The following is a 16,747-nucleotide window of genomic DNA, read 5'->3' as shown; positions in this document are numbered from 1 at the left end:
TGGGGGGGCAGTCAGGAATGAAAGGAGGGGTTGGATAGGGTGGCGGGGGGCAGTCAGGGGCGGAGGTTCCGGGGGCTGTCAGGGAGCAGGAGGGGTTGGATGGGGCAAGAGTCCCGTGGGTGCCCCCCCCATCAGGGGGCGAGAAGGAGGGGGGGGGCTGGGCCACGCCTGGCTGTTTGGGGAGGGCACAGCCTGCCCTAACCAGCCCTCCATACAATTTCAGAAACCCGATGTGACCCTCAGGCCAAAAAGTTTGCCCACCCCCATTCTACAGCATCTGTGATCCTCAGGGATGATGGAGCTATCAAAGACCAGGGTGAGATTAATGGAACTAGAGAGAAAGCCTCCTGAGCCGATAGTCATCAGTGGTGGCATTCCCTTCAACAAGAGCTGAGAGCAACTACAAATCTGGCTGCTCTGGAGACAAAAATGAAAGCTCTCCCATTGTTCTTGTAGAACTAACAATAAGAAATAATTAATTAATAACCATTTCACTCTGTTCCTGAAATGGAAGAAGAGAAGCAGGACACAGGTTTCTCTTCAAAGCAGTGTAGCCTATTGGATGGAGCACTGAACTGGGACTTGGAGGATGTAGATAGAGCTGGGTGAAGTTTTCCATGCAAATCATTTTTTTTTTGTTGAAAAATGTAGATTTGGGTTCGCTGAAGCAATTGGTGAATTCAGGTCAACTTTGGCAAATTGTTGCAGTCAAATTTAAAAAAAGTCTGGAAATGTCAAAGAAAGAAATTTTTTGGAATTTTTGTTTCCGAAAAATATTTTGTTTTGGAATTTCACTCAATGTATTTTTAAAAAATTATAAAAGATTAAAAATGCTCCAAAACAAATATTTTGTTTAATGTCGAATGTTTTCAACTCATTCATTTTGTCAGGAAAAAAAATTGGCCACGGAATTAAAAAAATCAGTTATTGGCGCAGGACTAGACTTCAGTTCTGTTCCTGACTTTGCCATAGGCCTCCTGGGTGATCTGGGGCAGGTTGCTTCATTGTTTTCTGCCCCAGTTTCCCCATCTGTAAAATGGAGAGGATACTGAGCTACTTTGTAAAGCGCTTTGAGATCTACTGATGAAAGTATTAATAAGATGCTGATTATGACATTGTCTGTTCTTGGGAAGAGGAATAAAAGAGGATTTTAGGTCTGTGTATAGGCCACCCATGTGGATTTATGGAATTTTGTATGGTGCTCACACACCACAATGATGAACAGATTTTTGTCTAGCTGGTGGTGATGAATGAAAAGATTATTTTTTTATTCAGGCAGCTGGGTGCAGACAGGACTGTAGTTGTCTTTTGCACTTTAATTCCCAGGCTAAGTGTGCAACCAGATCTGGGCTGCCTCACAGTCCTGGCCTGGTTTAACCAGTCCTGGGTGGAACACCTGCCAACACAACATCAATATTAGCACTGAGAATCACATTGTTTAGCTAGGTCCTCAACTACTCCAACTACAAGTGTATCAAAAGTCTCCACGCCATTGTCAGTGAACTACTTCTGTTCCTGAATGAGTGAATTTACTCTGTTCTATATGCACAACAACACACGGCTAGACTGTAACTTCAGGCACAATGCTAAACTAGAGGTTGTGTGTAAGCTGCACCTCCCCAGGAGGCATTATAACCCAGAGACACACCGCTGAGTCACAATTCCTCCCCTGCTTCTGCCTTCTCCTCCGCGGGTGGTAATTTACTGATGGCCATAACCACAAGTGAATTCCTGTCTATCCTGGCCAGTAAGGTGATAAAGCCAAGGCACCACTCACCTGCTCCAGTTGGGGTGTAAGCAAGCAAATACCTCCACTTACTCCTGTGTGCTTGCACCCAAAGCCTGAAGAGCCCACGTAGAGGCATATACCTTCTCCAGCTACTTCCCTTTGTGCATGCATAGTCCAACTCATAATGTGTCCCAATGACTGGTTTTAAGCATTGCATAGATGTATAAAGGCATGCATTTACTCAATTTTCTGTGATTTTTTTTTTTTTTAAAAAACCTCTTAATAGGGAAAAACCTGTCCAATATTCAGTGTGTATTGATTTTAAAGCTACCTAAAATATTCATGCTCCTCAAAGAATTCTCTCTCTTTCTGAATTGCAGAGGCCAGTGTCAAGTTGTCATGGATGTCTTGCTGCCCACGACATTTAACAATCAAGTAGCCCTTCCTTAGGGGGATGCTGAGATTTCGGACAATGTCAACTACATTGCTCTCGGTTCCCTTGTCGACCAAATCGGGTTTTGTGAGAATCCCTGTGGAGTGACAAAAGAATTACTGTATTTAGAGAGGTGACACACTTTATAGATGGAAGCACCACTCGTGCTGCCACAGTTAGGACTGAGCTGACTTTTGCATTTAAAGCAGGGATCCAATCTCCCCCCCCCTCCAAATCACAGAATTTACTCTCTTTTTTTAAAGAATTTATAAGCAAATTGGTTAGTTGATTAATTAAAATTATTTTAAAATGGGTCCTTAAGAAATTTAACACTTAGTGTCCTATATTATCTGATATCCTGAATAATCTCAGTAAAGGAAAAAAAGACAAATTCTAATGTGTCTTTAAAAATTTATACTGATTAAAGTGATTAAAGTGATTAAAGGCACTAAAGTGCCTCAGTCATAACCATATAGCTTTTCCATGGCGTCTCTACAGGTCAGATTTAAGGTTGTTTGGGTGCCTTACCTGTGGATTTCCATACCCTAACATATTTGTATTTCTTCTAAGTTTAACCTTATCTCTGAATTTCCTTGGTTTATAATGCTTGGTTTTTGGATAATTACATCAGTGTAATCTTTACTTACTGTAAATTACTGATCTCTTCGCCCAACCTGAACTCCATCTTAACATAGCTTTAGTCTGGGAATTTATGTGTGTGTGTGTATATATAATTATCCACACACAGGGCCAGATCCTCAACTGGTATAAATTGGAGTAGCTCCATTGAAACAGAGGATCTGACCCACTGTCTAATATACTTCTTTTTGAATACTTGATGTTTACTACCTTATTAATGCACTATGAATGTAGCACACTTGCACCTATGTCCTCTTTCCATAGATTTCTATATACTACACTATATATTTTAAAGAACTTGTGAGGGCTAAATGCCATGGAGTGCCCAGGAAAGGATTTTCACACAAGAGTATATTCTCCTTGGAGAGTCACTAAAATAAATTCCCAAATGATTCTAGGCTCACAAAGTATCAGAACAGACATTTGCAGGAACATTTTACAGAATAGGATAATGCTCATAAATTCGGGGGCAGGGGTTGGTCGCTCCTTTAGCCATTTTCCCCTAAAGCATTTGTGATTTTTTTACCTGAAATTCAGATTCTGAAACGAAGCATTGATAGGAAAATCTTGTGTGGATTTCAAATGATAGCAAGCCCATCACCAAAATACAAATCTTTCGTTCCTTTGCTGCTTTCCTATGATTCTTTTAGCAACCTGGGTAACTGGTAGAAAATGCTCAACCTCTCCAGTGTTTATTACTGAACATTCTTTGCAAGTACAATGACTTTTTGCACAACCCAATCCCATTTTCTTTTTAAATATATGCATCTTTACTTACCTAGAGTTCTCTCCCCCTTAGGGTCCACCTCTTTAGCCATTCTTAGGGCCTCTGTAGTTGCAATATCCACATTACTTGGTACCACTACCAGATTTATAGTTTGTTGCTTACAAATATACTTTTTAATTAGATTTATGATCTGTAATGAAATAAGAAATGTAATAAAAGTGTATTACTTCACATAGGCTGTGGTATGTAAGTCCTATTACAAGTGGTAGGTTTGGTTCTTCTAGAGTTCATAGCTTTCAAAGGAATTTAGCTCCCCCGCCCCCTGAATAATTGCCTAGGTGTATTATGGTGTTTTTTCACTTGCCTCAAAGCACTGAATACTGCCGGAGGCACTGGATATAACTTACTGGTTCAGTGGTTTGGGTCCAGTACTGCAAAGTTTATGTTCCTAAAACAAGCTGACTTGTGGTCAGATTTGCTAGCATGACATTAGTATTACAGATGTGACTATGGGATGAAAACTTACATGAGAATTTTAGAAGAACACAATACAGCTTGAAATCTTATCATCTAAAGGTAAAATTAAATGTGTTAATAAATATATGTAAACATACTGCATTTAACCAACTTGGACAACATTGTTTAAAAGCACAGAATAAGATTTATGATGGTCTTATTGTAATAGGTTTACAAGTCCAAGCAGGTACACTTAGAACTAAATTAGGAATGATTAAGCAACATCAAATTTTAGCTTTTTATGATGCTATTGAAAACTTGAAGATAACAAGTCTCACAATTTAACGTTTAGGCCCAGATCCTGAGCTGCAGCTCAGGAGGTGGATGAGTGCAAATGAGTTTAACAAACTTGTGTATCCCCTCAGTCTTGGGGCTGGTAGTCAGTGGACTGATACTGAGCATAAATTAGGGTAGCCTCAGAGTTGCTCTATTTTATACCAGATGCCCATGGCCTCAAAGGACCATGACTCTCAAGGGTTGCTGGGGCATAAGGAAGCCCTGAGCATGCCATTTTCAGATGTGCACCTTCTCTTCCCATGCATTTAAAATACTGTTTTGAAAGAGACAATGAGAAGTCATTTGCCTCAGTGTAAATGTCAGAGGGTCATTACAAAAATAAAAAAACACTAGATCAAAAATTTCAGTGAAGCCACACAAAGTAATTTCTGCAGGCTGACTATCATCCTCATCAGTGTTTGAATCAGAAAAGCTTTCTAGACCATTTTTCTTTCTTCCCCCAGAAATGCAGAGTCAGCTTTTGGGACACCACTGAGGATGTAAAGATCAGATGCTCTCAATTCTGGTTGAGTCCAAGGGAGATTTTGAATGGACAGAAAATCTAACAACCACCTTCTCCTTCAATTAGGATAGAGTAGGGAAAAGGAAGGATGGAAAATAAAAAGGAAAGCTGGAGGAGAATTAATGGGGATGGGCAGTAACGCGTTGGTGAGATGGCCAGGGCTCTACCTTCACTATTTGCCCGAGAGCTTCTGGTAGCAAGTCCATTGCACCTTACGCTAGCACGTGCTAGGAATTTGTAATCCCTGTAACCAGCTCTGCTGAAACCTCTGCAAGGTGAACGAACACACACACACACACACACACACACACAGTTCCATTAGAGCACAAAGACATTTTCAAACAAATATTCTTGTCTACAGAATCTAGATTTTTCCCCCCTTTTGTATATGGCACATCCTTCTCAATGCTAGCACTTCCTCCACTAAAACCCTATTTTGTTATATCTTAATTCTTCTTGGTAAATTACATATCTGTCTGTTCTGTGCCATCATTAAGCAGAAGATTATGCAGATCAAGACACTTATTTCTTTTGCCATCATTTACCAGTTTCCCAATCTAGAATTGCTTCATACTTTACCTGATTTCCAATGTCTTTTGGCTGATTCCCCACAGCCACCCTAGCAATCCCTGGCAGATCAATCAGTGTCAGATCTGGAACATTTGGGGAGCTAATTTCTAGGGAAATTAATTCTTGGCTAATGCCCACTCCTTCACCAGCCATTGCATCCTGGGCTAGAGGAAGGAGACACAAAAGCAAAGATTAGACGCTCGTCATGGAATTTAGACTAGAAAATGACATGGATTAAGAAAAATCCTATTGCTAAATTTATTTCTATATAAAATGTGGTCTCAGAAAAGTTATCCCTTCATTTTAGCTTTGAAAGAAGATTTATAAATATAGTATAAAATAATAAAAATTAGTCTTCATTTTTTATACTGTAAAGGACAACAATATCCAAGACTTGGCCCAGGGAATAGCAAATATCAGCCTCAACAAACAGGAATGTTAAACCACAAGCTTGCTGCTAATCTGTCAGCATCCAGCATAAGTGTATGTCTGGCTTGAAGCACAGAGTAGAGCTGGGTGAAATTTTTCACACATTCTTTTAAGCGAGAAATGTAGATTTGGTGACACCAAAACATTTCACAAATTCATGTCAATTTCACAAAATGGTTTCAGCTAAAAATACATAAAACAAATTTCAAAACAAAACTCCCATTTTATTTCAAAACCATCCAAACGGCTGATATCAAATAAACAAGTTTCGAGTTGGTTGAAAGGAAATGTTTTATTTGACCTGAAACAATTTTCTTCCCCCAATTCACTGACAATTTTCAGTTTGACCCAAAACAAGATTTCCCCTCTCCCCCAAAATCACCACTGAACCAATAAATCTGTTATTTGGCCAGCTCAGCAGGGAGCCCACTTGAAATGTTATTTATTGTAAGCACTATGCACTTATGGAGCTATAGAAAAGCGTAAGTGATGATAATGTCTTAACTAGGCACAAACATCCAGAACAGAAAAGTGAGAAATCCCCACTTTTTATGATGCCATTGCAAACACAGGCCTCAATCCTGCAATATGCTCCCGTGCCCACACAGATATCATTGCAGAATCAGGGCCACAAGGAAATACAAGATTCAAAGCATGTTATTTACGTCCCAGGTTACATTTACCTTTCCTTATTTCTTTTTCCACTTCAGAGGGACCATTCAATTCTTGGTTTATCTCCAAGTAAGTAATTTTTCCTTTCCATTCCTGCGTGTAATGCACTTTCTTCAGTTTGAGCTCTAAAGGACATCTGGTAACAATACCTATCAAATTAAACAAACTTAAAGCACTAGTCGAGTATGAAGAATGAAACACGTTTCCCTCCTCTTTGGAAGCCATTGAAATACAGTACCAACATATTGTCTTTAGCTGATTTTCAACATGTATCATATTCAAAGGTACTACTACTACTACTACTACTTTGCCATTACACAATAGGAGGACTCAAATGTAATGTTCATTGCAATAATAGTCTTTCCACTGGAGTTCAAGGACCTCTAGAGTAGGCTCTTTGTGCTCTTCATCTGAAGAACTCAAAGCTCATTACATAGATGTGTAAATACATTGCAGTTATCCTCATTTTGCAGAAAGGGGTACCTGAAGATCAGGGAAGTGAAGTGAGTTGTACAAGGTCACATGAGAAGTCCCTGGCAGAGCTGACAACATAGCCCAGATCTCCTGCCTTGCAGCCCCATGTTCAGTCTCCCAGATCACAGGCTCCCCCCAATTTCAAAGCAGTCCTCCAGCACCTTTACAGAACACCACACCACTGTGACCCAGGGAAATGTCAGATTTTGGATATGAGAAGCTGAGAGGTAAATTCTTACCACTGCCTCTAGGAAGAGCGACTCCGGACAGGGCTTCTAGAACAGAGCTTTTTCCAGAACTCTGGTCTCCAATCACTGCAATTGCTGGCAAAGCCAGGTCCTTTTCTACTCCGAGCGCTCTCAGGGAGTCAATGAGATCAATACAGGGACGGATTTTCTCCTCATATTGACTGCACAAGGTGTGTTCTGCTTTCTGATAAAAAAAAAAATTGCTTATAAATGGAAGAAGGACCTTGACCTCCAGTTTCAATAAAAGGTCTCTACAAATATAGACACAGTGTAAGTGATGAGATATTGTGACACCCAGTAACCAATGTTCACCACTTTTATAAGGTTATGATATATTTAGTGCAAAGTATGCCTTGAGGTATCATTTGAAAATTCATAATCTGCTAAATATCATCCTGTTGAAATGTGTGTAGCAACATTATGTGTAAAGTTGTAAGTGTCTACTGTATGATTCTTACTGAAATATGCTGTAGTTCTGGGTAACACCCACAAACCAGTTTCTCAGAGACAAAGACACACTGGTACACCAACAAGGTGTTAAAAAGCGATCACCAGCTTAAGCAGCCATTCTCCAGCATGGGAGAAGGTATAAACAAGAAATTTACATTTTATCTCAGAGACTTACGTATACAGAAGGCTGTATGTCTGCACCCCGGGGGGGGGGGATCCTCAAAGAGGGGAGAGGAGTATAAGAATGGGAGACAGTGACTGCCACATCACCTGTCCTCCTCATATCTCTCTGCTCACAGCATCAACAAATTCCTGAAGGAGATTGAACAGGGCGAGGGGTCTCAGGCTGGAAGGAGACCCAGCCTGTGAAATTTACTGCAGCTTATGGTGAGACAGACCTTTTTGCTTTTATAGTATTAACTTGGTAAAGTTAGGAATTAGCTTACAGTTTTATCTTTTTATTTCTTTTTTAACCAATTTGACTTTTATGCCTCATCACTTAAAATCCATCTTTCTAGAGTTAATAAACTTGATTTATTTTGTTTTATCTAAACCAGTGTACGTTAGGTTTGAAGCGTTTGGGAACCTCTAACTTGAGATAAGACTGGGGTATAATAATTTTCCTTTGTTGAAATGACAGACTATATATGAGCTTGTGCTGTCCAGGAGGGTACTGAGCAGTAGAAGATGCACATTTCTGGGCAGCAAGGGTAGGACTAAGAATTTGCTGGTGTTACCCTGTACGTAATTCAGGAGTGGCTTACTAGAAACATTCCTATAATCCAGTGGAATGATTTTGCATGCTAAAAGCTGTGTGGGAGCAGCACCAAGGGGTGGAAGCTAAGCAGTGTAAAAGTCATCCCATGCTAGAGAGCTTGGGGGGGCGGGGTGGGGGAAGACAGCTGTCCAATGGTCCAGATTGTACCCTGGGAAACGTCACAGGTACACAGCATTATGCCAGGAGTTTTTTTGCAGCACTGTGCGATCAACAGCTCGGTAGTAAAAAGAGTGATTGCTACAGTGACGGATATTCCGTAAGACACTAAAATACATAATATTGGGAAGAACTGTGTATTCCATATATATATATATTGTGAATAACAAAACCCACATGTCTCAATATGTCAGGCTGGGAGACTACCTCCCTCCTCGTGCCATCCCTGCTGCAGTTGAAATGTATGGAGGTGCTTCAGCTAGACCCCCTCCACCTCAGGATGAGACAGTGGGGCAGCTGGCAGGGCCTTTTCCATGAGGACCGCTTCCCTTTGGAATGCTCTCGGCTCCTCCCAGCTATTTGGTTCAGAACAGTCTGATCTGTTGATATTCAGAGCACCTTGGAAGGCTCATCTTCTTAAGAGGGTTGGTGAGGCTGGGAAGATTACTCAAGGGGTGGGTGAGGCATTGGAAAAATGGGGGAGCCCTTTTAAGCTGTTTCATCATTCTTGTCTGTGGTTTCTCTTTGTATTGATTCCATCGGTACTAGTGTTTTTAATTGCCATTGGAGATGCCTAATGCATCAGATAGGCACCCCTCGTCAATTTGTAGACCCAGATACATAAAGTAGCTCTGTATAGCCACACATCTCTGACACAAGGACAGTGTGGCATTTCTGTACAGATAAACAAGTCAAATACCAACCAATAGTGCTTTATAAAGGGCACTCACATTTCTCTGCCCCCAAAGCTCTAACATGGCTGTGCCCATCCCATTCATAGACTTAGACTTTAAAGTCAGAAGGGACCATCGTGATCTAGTCTGATCTCCTGCACATTGCAGGCCACAGAGCCTGCCCCACCCACTCCTGTAATAGACCCCGCACTTACCAGCCTCACACAATCCCTTGCCTGAAAGCCTCCCTGCTTATACCCCAATAATTATTTTAAGGTATTTCTCTGAATTTCAAAACAACTCCAACTTTGAAGGCTCATATGGAGATTATTTGGTGGTTTTTTCTCCACCCTTCTCTGATGAGCTTCCCTAAGTGACGAGGGACATGACAGAAAGGGGGCACACACTCATTCTGGTGCATTACGCTGCACAGTTAGATCAACACTGAGAGGTTCAAAGACTGTTAAGCAGCCTTCAGAAGTGCCCACAGTTATTGTCACCTACTAACTATTCAGCTGCCCAAGTGAAATGAGTTGGGGATTGCCGTCCAGCCCCCGACTGGTGTCCACCCCACAAAAGCAAACACCATGACTGGCATGGTTCTCTAGTTAGCATTCTCATTGGAGGGGCCTAAGTTGGAATCGCCATAGAAACTGAATGACTGTTTTACCCTGAGAGGCAGTCCCTGCAGAAAAGGGCTGGGATACATTGGCAAGGCCTTCTGGGGAAACGTATGCTGCTGCTGTTAGTGCCCACAGGGTAACTGTTCTGTGGCTAAAAGCATTTCAGTCACTAGGGCTGTCATTCCAGCACCTTCCACGAGCCCTAAGAACTGACAATACTGTGTAGTTACTGCACATACCAAAACAGATTTTTTTTAAAGCAGATACCCAGAGTGAGCCTGAAGACTCAAGCATTTTCTGTGTATAATTAATTGCATTTCTCCTACACAGCAGGAAAATAGCAAAAGTTCTTAAATAGCATGCACTGGGACTATTAACAGTTAGGGCTAAAGCTGGGCTTGCCTAGTGCAGGCGTGCTGGGGATGTGCAGGGACGGAGAGCCTTGTCAGTCACCCAGAGCACCCACTTGGGACCCTGGCAGAACGCTGAGATTAGTGCTCCTGGGAACAGCAGTAAGAGAAGAGGGCTCGCTAGCACAACTGGCACAACACAAGGGATCGTGACCAGACCAGTTGGTGAGATGGCCAGGGCTCTACCTTCACTATTTGCCTGAGAGCTTCTGGTAGCAAGTCCATTGCACCTTACGCTAGCACTGCTACTCAGCATGCTCCTTTCTCTAGCGCTACCTGAGGCATTCGGCCTGCATCAGCTCTGCCCAAACAGAACATTCCAGAGCTTCTCTGCTTGGAGGCACAGCTCTGCTCCTGCCTCCGAAGCTCTCCAGAGAGGAGGATGTACGCATATACCTAATTCTCACAAACCTCGTCGACTGATGATGAAACCAATGCCCAATACTATGTGCGTAGTTAATACAGCAGATTTCAGTGGAGCTATGCCCACAGTACACCAGCCAAATATCTGGTCTTGTATTCCATCAAAACGATGGCTGTATAGTCCTTGCAAATGTTAGTGTATGGTCCTCCAAATATCTATTTGTCACTCACCTGTGCTTTGTTATTCACCATGGGAGATGGGGTTTTTTTTCTCTCCCTTGACATATTTCACTGGAGTCTTTGGGATGTCTTCCTAGGATAAAAATCAAGTCATTAGGCCTTACAGAAAATATGGCCACATTTCATAATCAAAAGAGCATTGTTAATTTAGCTCATATACCAAGCTGCTAAGGTCTTATTAGGCCAGATGCTCAGCTAGTGTAAATTAGAAAGCTCCACTGAAATCAAAACACCAATTTACATCAGCTGGTGGTAGATCTAGCCCATTGTCTCCAACCTTACTCGACTAAATGAGCAGAAGTGGAGTAAATATTTAAGTTCTAATTAGTTCTACCTAAACTGTTGTTACACAGCATACTTCGTTTTATAAACAAGTTCTTTGGGCCTACTGCATAATCTTAGTCCCCCAGAATTATCAGGCTTAACCACTGAACAACAGTGAGCAACTCTGGCTGTTATCAGCAGTGTCTTGGGAAGATCATAGGTTCTTTTATTGCTTCCTCCCCATAAGATATAGTAAACTAGGCCCAAATTAGGACCTGTAGTAAGAATCCATATATCAAGATTTATGGTCCACCCAAATAAAGTTAACAGCACCAGCCATCATGATCATCATAAGAAATAAAACATTTACTTTGCAGCTACAAACAGGGTTTTTTTTTAGAAAGCTGGATATACCATAATATTCCTATTAACAAATCTCAGTTTCTTTTGACAAAATATAATCTCACACACACATAAGCTATCACTTGATCCAATGAGGACTAATAAATTTAAAATTCTTAGCTACATTGATTTATAGCAGTTGAGGATCTGCACCCCCTGTCCCCCCCTTTTTTTAAAAGGAAGCTTACTAACTACTGTGACAGACCCAGACCAGTGGGGTACAGGAGTCTGGTAGAGGGCAAATATACTGGTCACTGGATGAGTAGTTTTCTGTTCCCTGAGTGACCAGAGCAGGGGCTGCACTAGAGTAATCAGGAACCTGCTAGAACCAGTTAAGGCAGGCAGACTAATCAGGGCACCTGGGTTTTAAAAAGGAGCTCACTTCAGTTTGTAGTGCGAGTGTGAGGAACTGGGAGCAAGAGACACAAGGAACTGAGAGGGTGTGCTGCTGGAGGACTGAGGAGCACAAGTGTTATCAAACACCAGGAGGAAGGTCCTGTGGTGAGACTAAGGAAGGTGTTTGGAGGAGGCCATGGGGAAGTAGCCCAGGGAGTTGTAGCTGTCATGCAGCTGTTACAGGAAGCACTATAGACAGCTGCAGTCCACAGGGCCCTGGGCTGGAACCTGGAGTAGAAGGTGGGCCTGGGTTCCCCCCAAACCTCCCAATTGACCTGGACTGTGGGTTCTTCCAGAGGGGAAGGTCTCTGGGCTGTTCCCCAACCCACATGGTGAATCTCTGAGGCAAGAAAATCCGCCAATAAGTGCAGGACCCACCAAGATAGAGGAGGAACTTTGTCACACTATATTGAAATATATTTTGTAAAGTTTTTTTTTCCAAAACATTCTTAATATACATCATGTTGCCTACTCATTTCATCTAGATTTTCAGAGTTGTTTGCAGTGGCTTCTGTGCTATTTCCCTATAATCCAGATTTGTCAGAAAAGTCATTTGGGTTCTCATACAGTAACACCTGCTAACATAAGTAATTATTTAAAGAGAAAGAGGACCTTTACCTGGCATATGCTAGGAGTATTTCAAAACTATTAACTCTTTTAGGGTTGCCAGGTTTCCTTTTTTTACCCCAGAGCACCCAGTCGAAAAAGGACCCTGGCAGCTCTGGTCGGCATTGCTGACTGGGCCATTAAAAGTCCAGTCGGTGGCACAACGGGGGGCTAGGGCTAAGGCAGGCTCCCTACCTGCCGTGGCTCCATGTGGCTCCCAGAAGTGGCTGCCGGGGCCGTGCGGCTGCTAGGCACATGGGGGGCCAGGGAGGCTCCGTGCGCTCCCTTCCCCGCGTGCCCCCCCCCAAGTGCCGGCTCCGCAGCTCCCATTGGCCGGAACCGTGACAGTCTCCCTGGCCATTCCTGCACCTAGGGCAGTGTTTCTCAAATATGGTCACCGTGGCTGCAGCCACCAAGGGGTTTTCCTGCGGCCACGACAGTCACCTGGGCAGAGATGCGGGAGGGAACAAAGCAGCAGCCCCTCCCTGAAGTGCTAAGGGGCTCTGAGGGCAGGCTTCAGCCCCCTCCCCCTCAAGAGCATTGGGGCTCTGGCGGCAGTTTCTGGGCTTCAGCCCCCCCACCCCTGCTCCAGCCTTAGGGCACTGGATCTGGGCTTCAGCACAGGGTGATGAGGCTTCAGCAGTACAGGTCTTACCTGGCATTGTGGTCAAGAGGCAAGGAGGCGGATGAACCTGGGCTGAGAGGCCATGGAAGGGAGTTTGGGGTGATGGGGGCTGGGGGAGGCAGCTGGGGCTGGGGGAGGCAGCTGGGGCCAGGGGGATCTGTGGAGACCCAGGGAAGGCAGCGGGGACAAGGAGCACCAAAATACAACTGTACATTATTTTTATTATTGAGTCCACAGAAAAACCCCAACATAAATAAATGACAATGATTTGGACATGTATATGTGCATATTGATAAGTTTTTCCTAATGCTAATTAAGTATTTTAGGAAAATTTGTTGGAGTGGCCATGAAAAATTTTGTTGTGAAAACCCCTTGCCTAGGGGCCAGAGGCCTAGGGGGCCGCTTCCTGAGAGCCGTGGTAAGCGCCACTGGGACCCTGCACTCTGGACCCCCTCCCACAGCACAGAGTCCCCTCCCAAACTCCCTACCAGAGCCATATTCCCCACATGTCCCTCCCATCCCTGGCCCCACCCCAGAGCCCACATCCCCAGCTAGAGCCCTCACCCTACCGCTCCCCAACCCCCTGCCCCAGCCCAAAGTCCCCTCCCGCAGCCAAACTCACTCCCAGAGCCCACCCCCCATACCCCAACCCCAGCTCTGAGCCCCCTCCTGCACCCCAAACCCCTCATCCCTGGTCCCACCCCAGAGCCTGCACCCCCAGCCGGAGCCCTCACCCCAAATCCCTGCCTCAGCCTGGTGGGTGAGGGAGGGTGGGGGACAGCAAGCGACGGAGTGAGGGGAGATGGTGCAAGTGGGGGTGGGGCTTCAGAAGGGGCAGAGCAGGGAGTGGGTCGGGGTGTTCGGTTTTGTGCGATTAGAAAGTTGGCAACCCTATCTGGTCTTACTTATCTCCGTCCTTCTTTTCTCTGACCGAACTTAGGGAAACTAAACTAACCTCCCAGTGCTAGAATTGCCAAAATCTTTGGTTCCCAAGAATATTACCTTTATAGTTAAGGACCAGTCATTATCTTTTGCCCTGTATTTTTAGGCTACTAGCAGACAGGGTAGTATTTAAAGCAAAACAGAAAATTTTATATTATTCCAGTGAAACAACCTCTATGCAACTCTTGCTTCAAAATCCTATGCAGTGGCTCCTGTACCACTGCCAAATGGCTACATATGTAAAAAACTATCTCTAACAGTACAATTATTGACACAAACTTTGAGGTTATTATACAAGTGAGGAGAGGTACAAAGAGCTGTGGTAGAAAATAAGTCTCCTACTTACATCTTACTTATTTCAGAAACTGTCAGAAATCTGGCAGCTCCAATCATTCTTTCTTGGTGTAATGCTTAGTTGGCCAAATTCTGATATCGGTTACACTGGTGGAAATCGGGTGTAACTCTACTGAACTCAGCTGTGTTTCTCCTGATTTTTCACTGGTGCTAGCAAAAGCAGCATCTACGTCACTAACTCTCCGCAGCTTCCTCGACAGCAAATAGCAGAAACGAAACTAACCAGGAGGCGTGTTCTCAGCATCACTGCGCAGGGCACTCACGGTCTCCTACACCTGTGACATAATGCTGTAATACTCCCAGTAGAAGAGGGCAATTCCTGGTAATCACAGTAATGTTTTCTCTCCTCTGTTTATTTGAGCTTTCAGAGGCATTCATCTAGTTTCCCTGAATCCCCGAGAGACTGCAGCTGAAAATGAAACTAAGCTAAGGCAATGTACATAGTGCTATCGTTTGTCCCACAATATGATGCGCGCTCTCTCTCTCTAGCTGCGAGGTTACCTATGCTGTAAAGCTGTGTAAAACATTGGATATCAACTCCATCAAATACCACTACAATCTTCTGTTTTAAAATATCAAATTAACAATCATCAGCGATTCCTCCCACAAACATCCTCTTAAGATAGAAACGGCATTTTCCCCTGTAACGTTATGCTACTAGTAGAGATTTTATAATCTAGAGTTCGTTTGTTTGTGTTTAGTGAGAGAAAAAACTTTTGTATGCAGTTATGTCACTTTGTTTCAGGCTTCCTGGTAGCAGCTCTTAGTGCTACCCACATCTGGCTACCAAAAGTAATTCCTCTCTCTTGCAATAGAAAAATCAGATATTCACACTGCAGGGGTAAGTGATTAATTGAGAAGGAAGATAGGAGAAAGGATCTTACCTGTTTCAGATGTTGGGCTGAGAGGGATCTTAATACTCTGATGCTTTTAATTATATAGTGCTCATTAGCTCCACCCAACTTCTGTGATCCAATTCAGGAGAAATGAAACAAACCACAGGAGCTTCTCTGTGAAATAATCTTACAAGATAGTGCCTAATTTAAGTCTTCAGAAATTGCACTGGACAGAAGTGAGTTGCAGTTTGTATTTACTGTACATAATTAAGGCAGTGTGAGGCAACCCCCCCCCCCAAAATATTAAAGATAAATAGCTGAGTAGTGGGTCTAATTTTTAATATTTGACTGATCTAGGCCCTAATTCTCCAAATTTACCATGCATAGGCAGTCCCCTGCATCTTATCAGAGCTCCACTCAAGTTCATGGGCACAGGAGCCCACCTGTGTGTTAGAAGGTATGTGGATGCTGCAATCACAAGGTGATCTGGGAATTACACCGCCCTGCCACTGTGTTGACAGACCCTTAAGTGTATTGCATATTCTGCTCCAGCTGTCCAGGTCACACCTGCCTTCTCAGAGCCCAGCTATGCCATTGTTACTGCTGTTGAGCAGTTCCAGTGAAGTCAATAGAACAGTTTAGGTAATACAGTACAGCCTACAGGAGCAAGGGATGGGAGCAAAATTGGGAATGAGATTTTCAGTGGGATTTATATTTCTAGGTCACTTAGGAATTTTGCTGAATCCTCATACCCCAGTTCTCTCTTTTTCCAGGTAGCACATCCCCTAGGCCATCAGCACTCCCAGTATCATTGAGATGGGAAAACCCTCCAGAGTGCTGCCTCAATGGTCAGCTAGGAACACCCGGGGAGAGAAGGCAGTGACCAGACTCAGAAGCGGATAGTTTAAAATACACACATTAGCTCTGGCTGAAACATAATGGGTAGCTAATTTTTGTCAAACATAAGGAGCTAATGTATCAGTGTGGATAGTGGTGGCTTCATTATTGTAATTCATAGGAACAGTTCTTGTAATTTAACTTATTTCAGTTTTTTAAAATATAAAAGTATAGGGCCAGATTGTGATGCCTTTACTCACACTGAGTAGTACCTTACTCCACAAGTAGCTCTATTTATCTCACTTGAAGTTTTTGCAGAGTAAGGTACTATCCAATGTAAAAGTATCAGACTGGCCCACATAGATGTCTTTCTGCCTTAGTCCAGTCTAACAGGTCATACATCTGAAATCTTCCAAATACAGCTGACAAATGTATTTCAGTACTATGGGTACAAAACCAAATACCCTTCTATGGAAACGTGACTCAAAAGAATGAATTTGTCACAATAAAATGCTCCCCCACATTGGGTTTCCCGGGTAAGCACCAGCGTTGTAT

At 43.2% G+C, this 16,747-nt stretch overlaps 1 protein-coding gene across 1 annotated transcript in view; it reads right to left on the bottom strand.

Annotated features, from left to right (window-relative positions):
* Positions 1–15,499, bottom strand: part of LOC117877349 — a 132,482-nt gene extending 116,983 nt beyond the window's left edge. Inside the window, 8 exon segments of the mRNA XM_034770428.1 lie at positions 1,360–1,396; positions 2,061–2,259; positions 3,580–3,718; positions 5,423–5,577; positions 6,526–6,663; positions 7,228–7,420; positions 10,922–11,003; positions 15,404–15,499. Coding sequence (XP_034626319.1) covers positions 1,360–1,396; positions 2,061–2,259; positions 3,580–3,718; positions 5,423–5,577; positions 6,526–6,663; positions 7,228–7,420; positions 10,922–10,975 — 915 coding nt within the window. The 5' untranslated portion in view covers positions 10,976–11,003; positions 15,404–15,499.
* Between the last annotated feature and the right edge of the window lie 1,248 nt (positions 15,500–16,747).

The sequence above is a fragment of the Trachemys scripta genome, chromosome 1 (assembly GCF_013100865.1).
Source record: "Trachemys scripta elegans isolate TJP31775 chromosome 1, CAS_Tse_1.0, whole genome shotgun sequence".
Lineage (NCBI taxonomy): Eukaryota > Metazoa > Chordata > Testudines > Emydidae > Trachemys > Trachemys scripta.
This window is presented reverse-complemented; position numbering and strand designations above follow the sequence as displayed.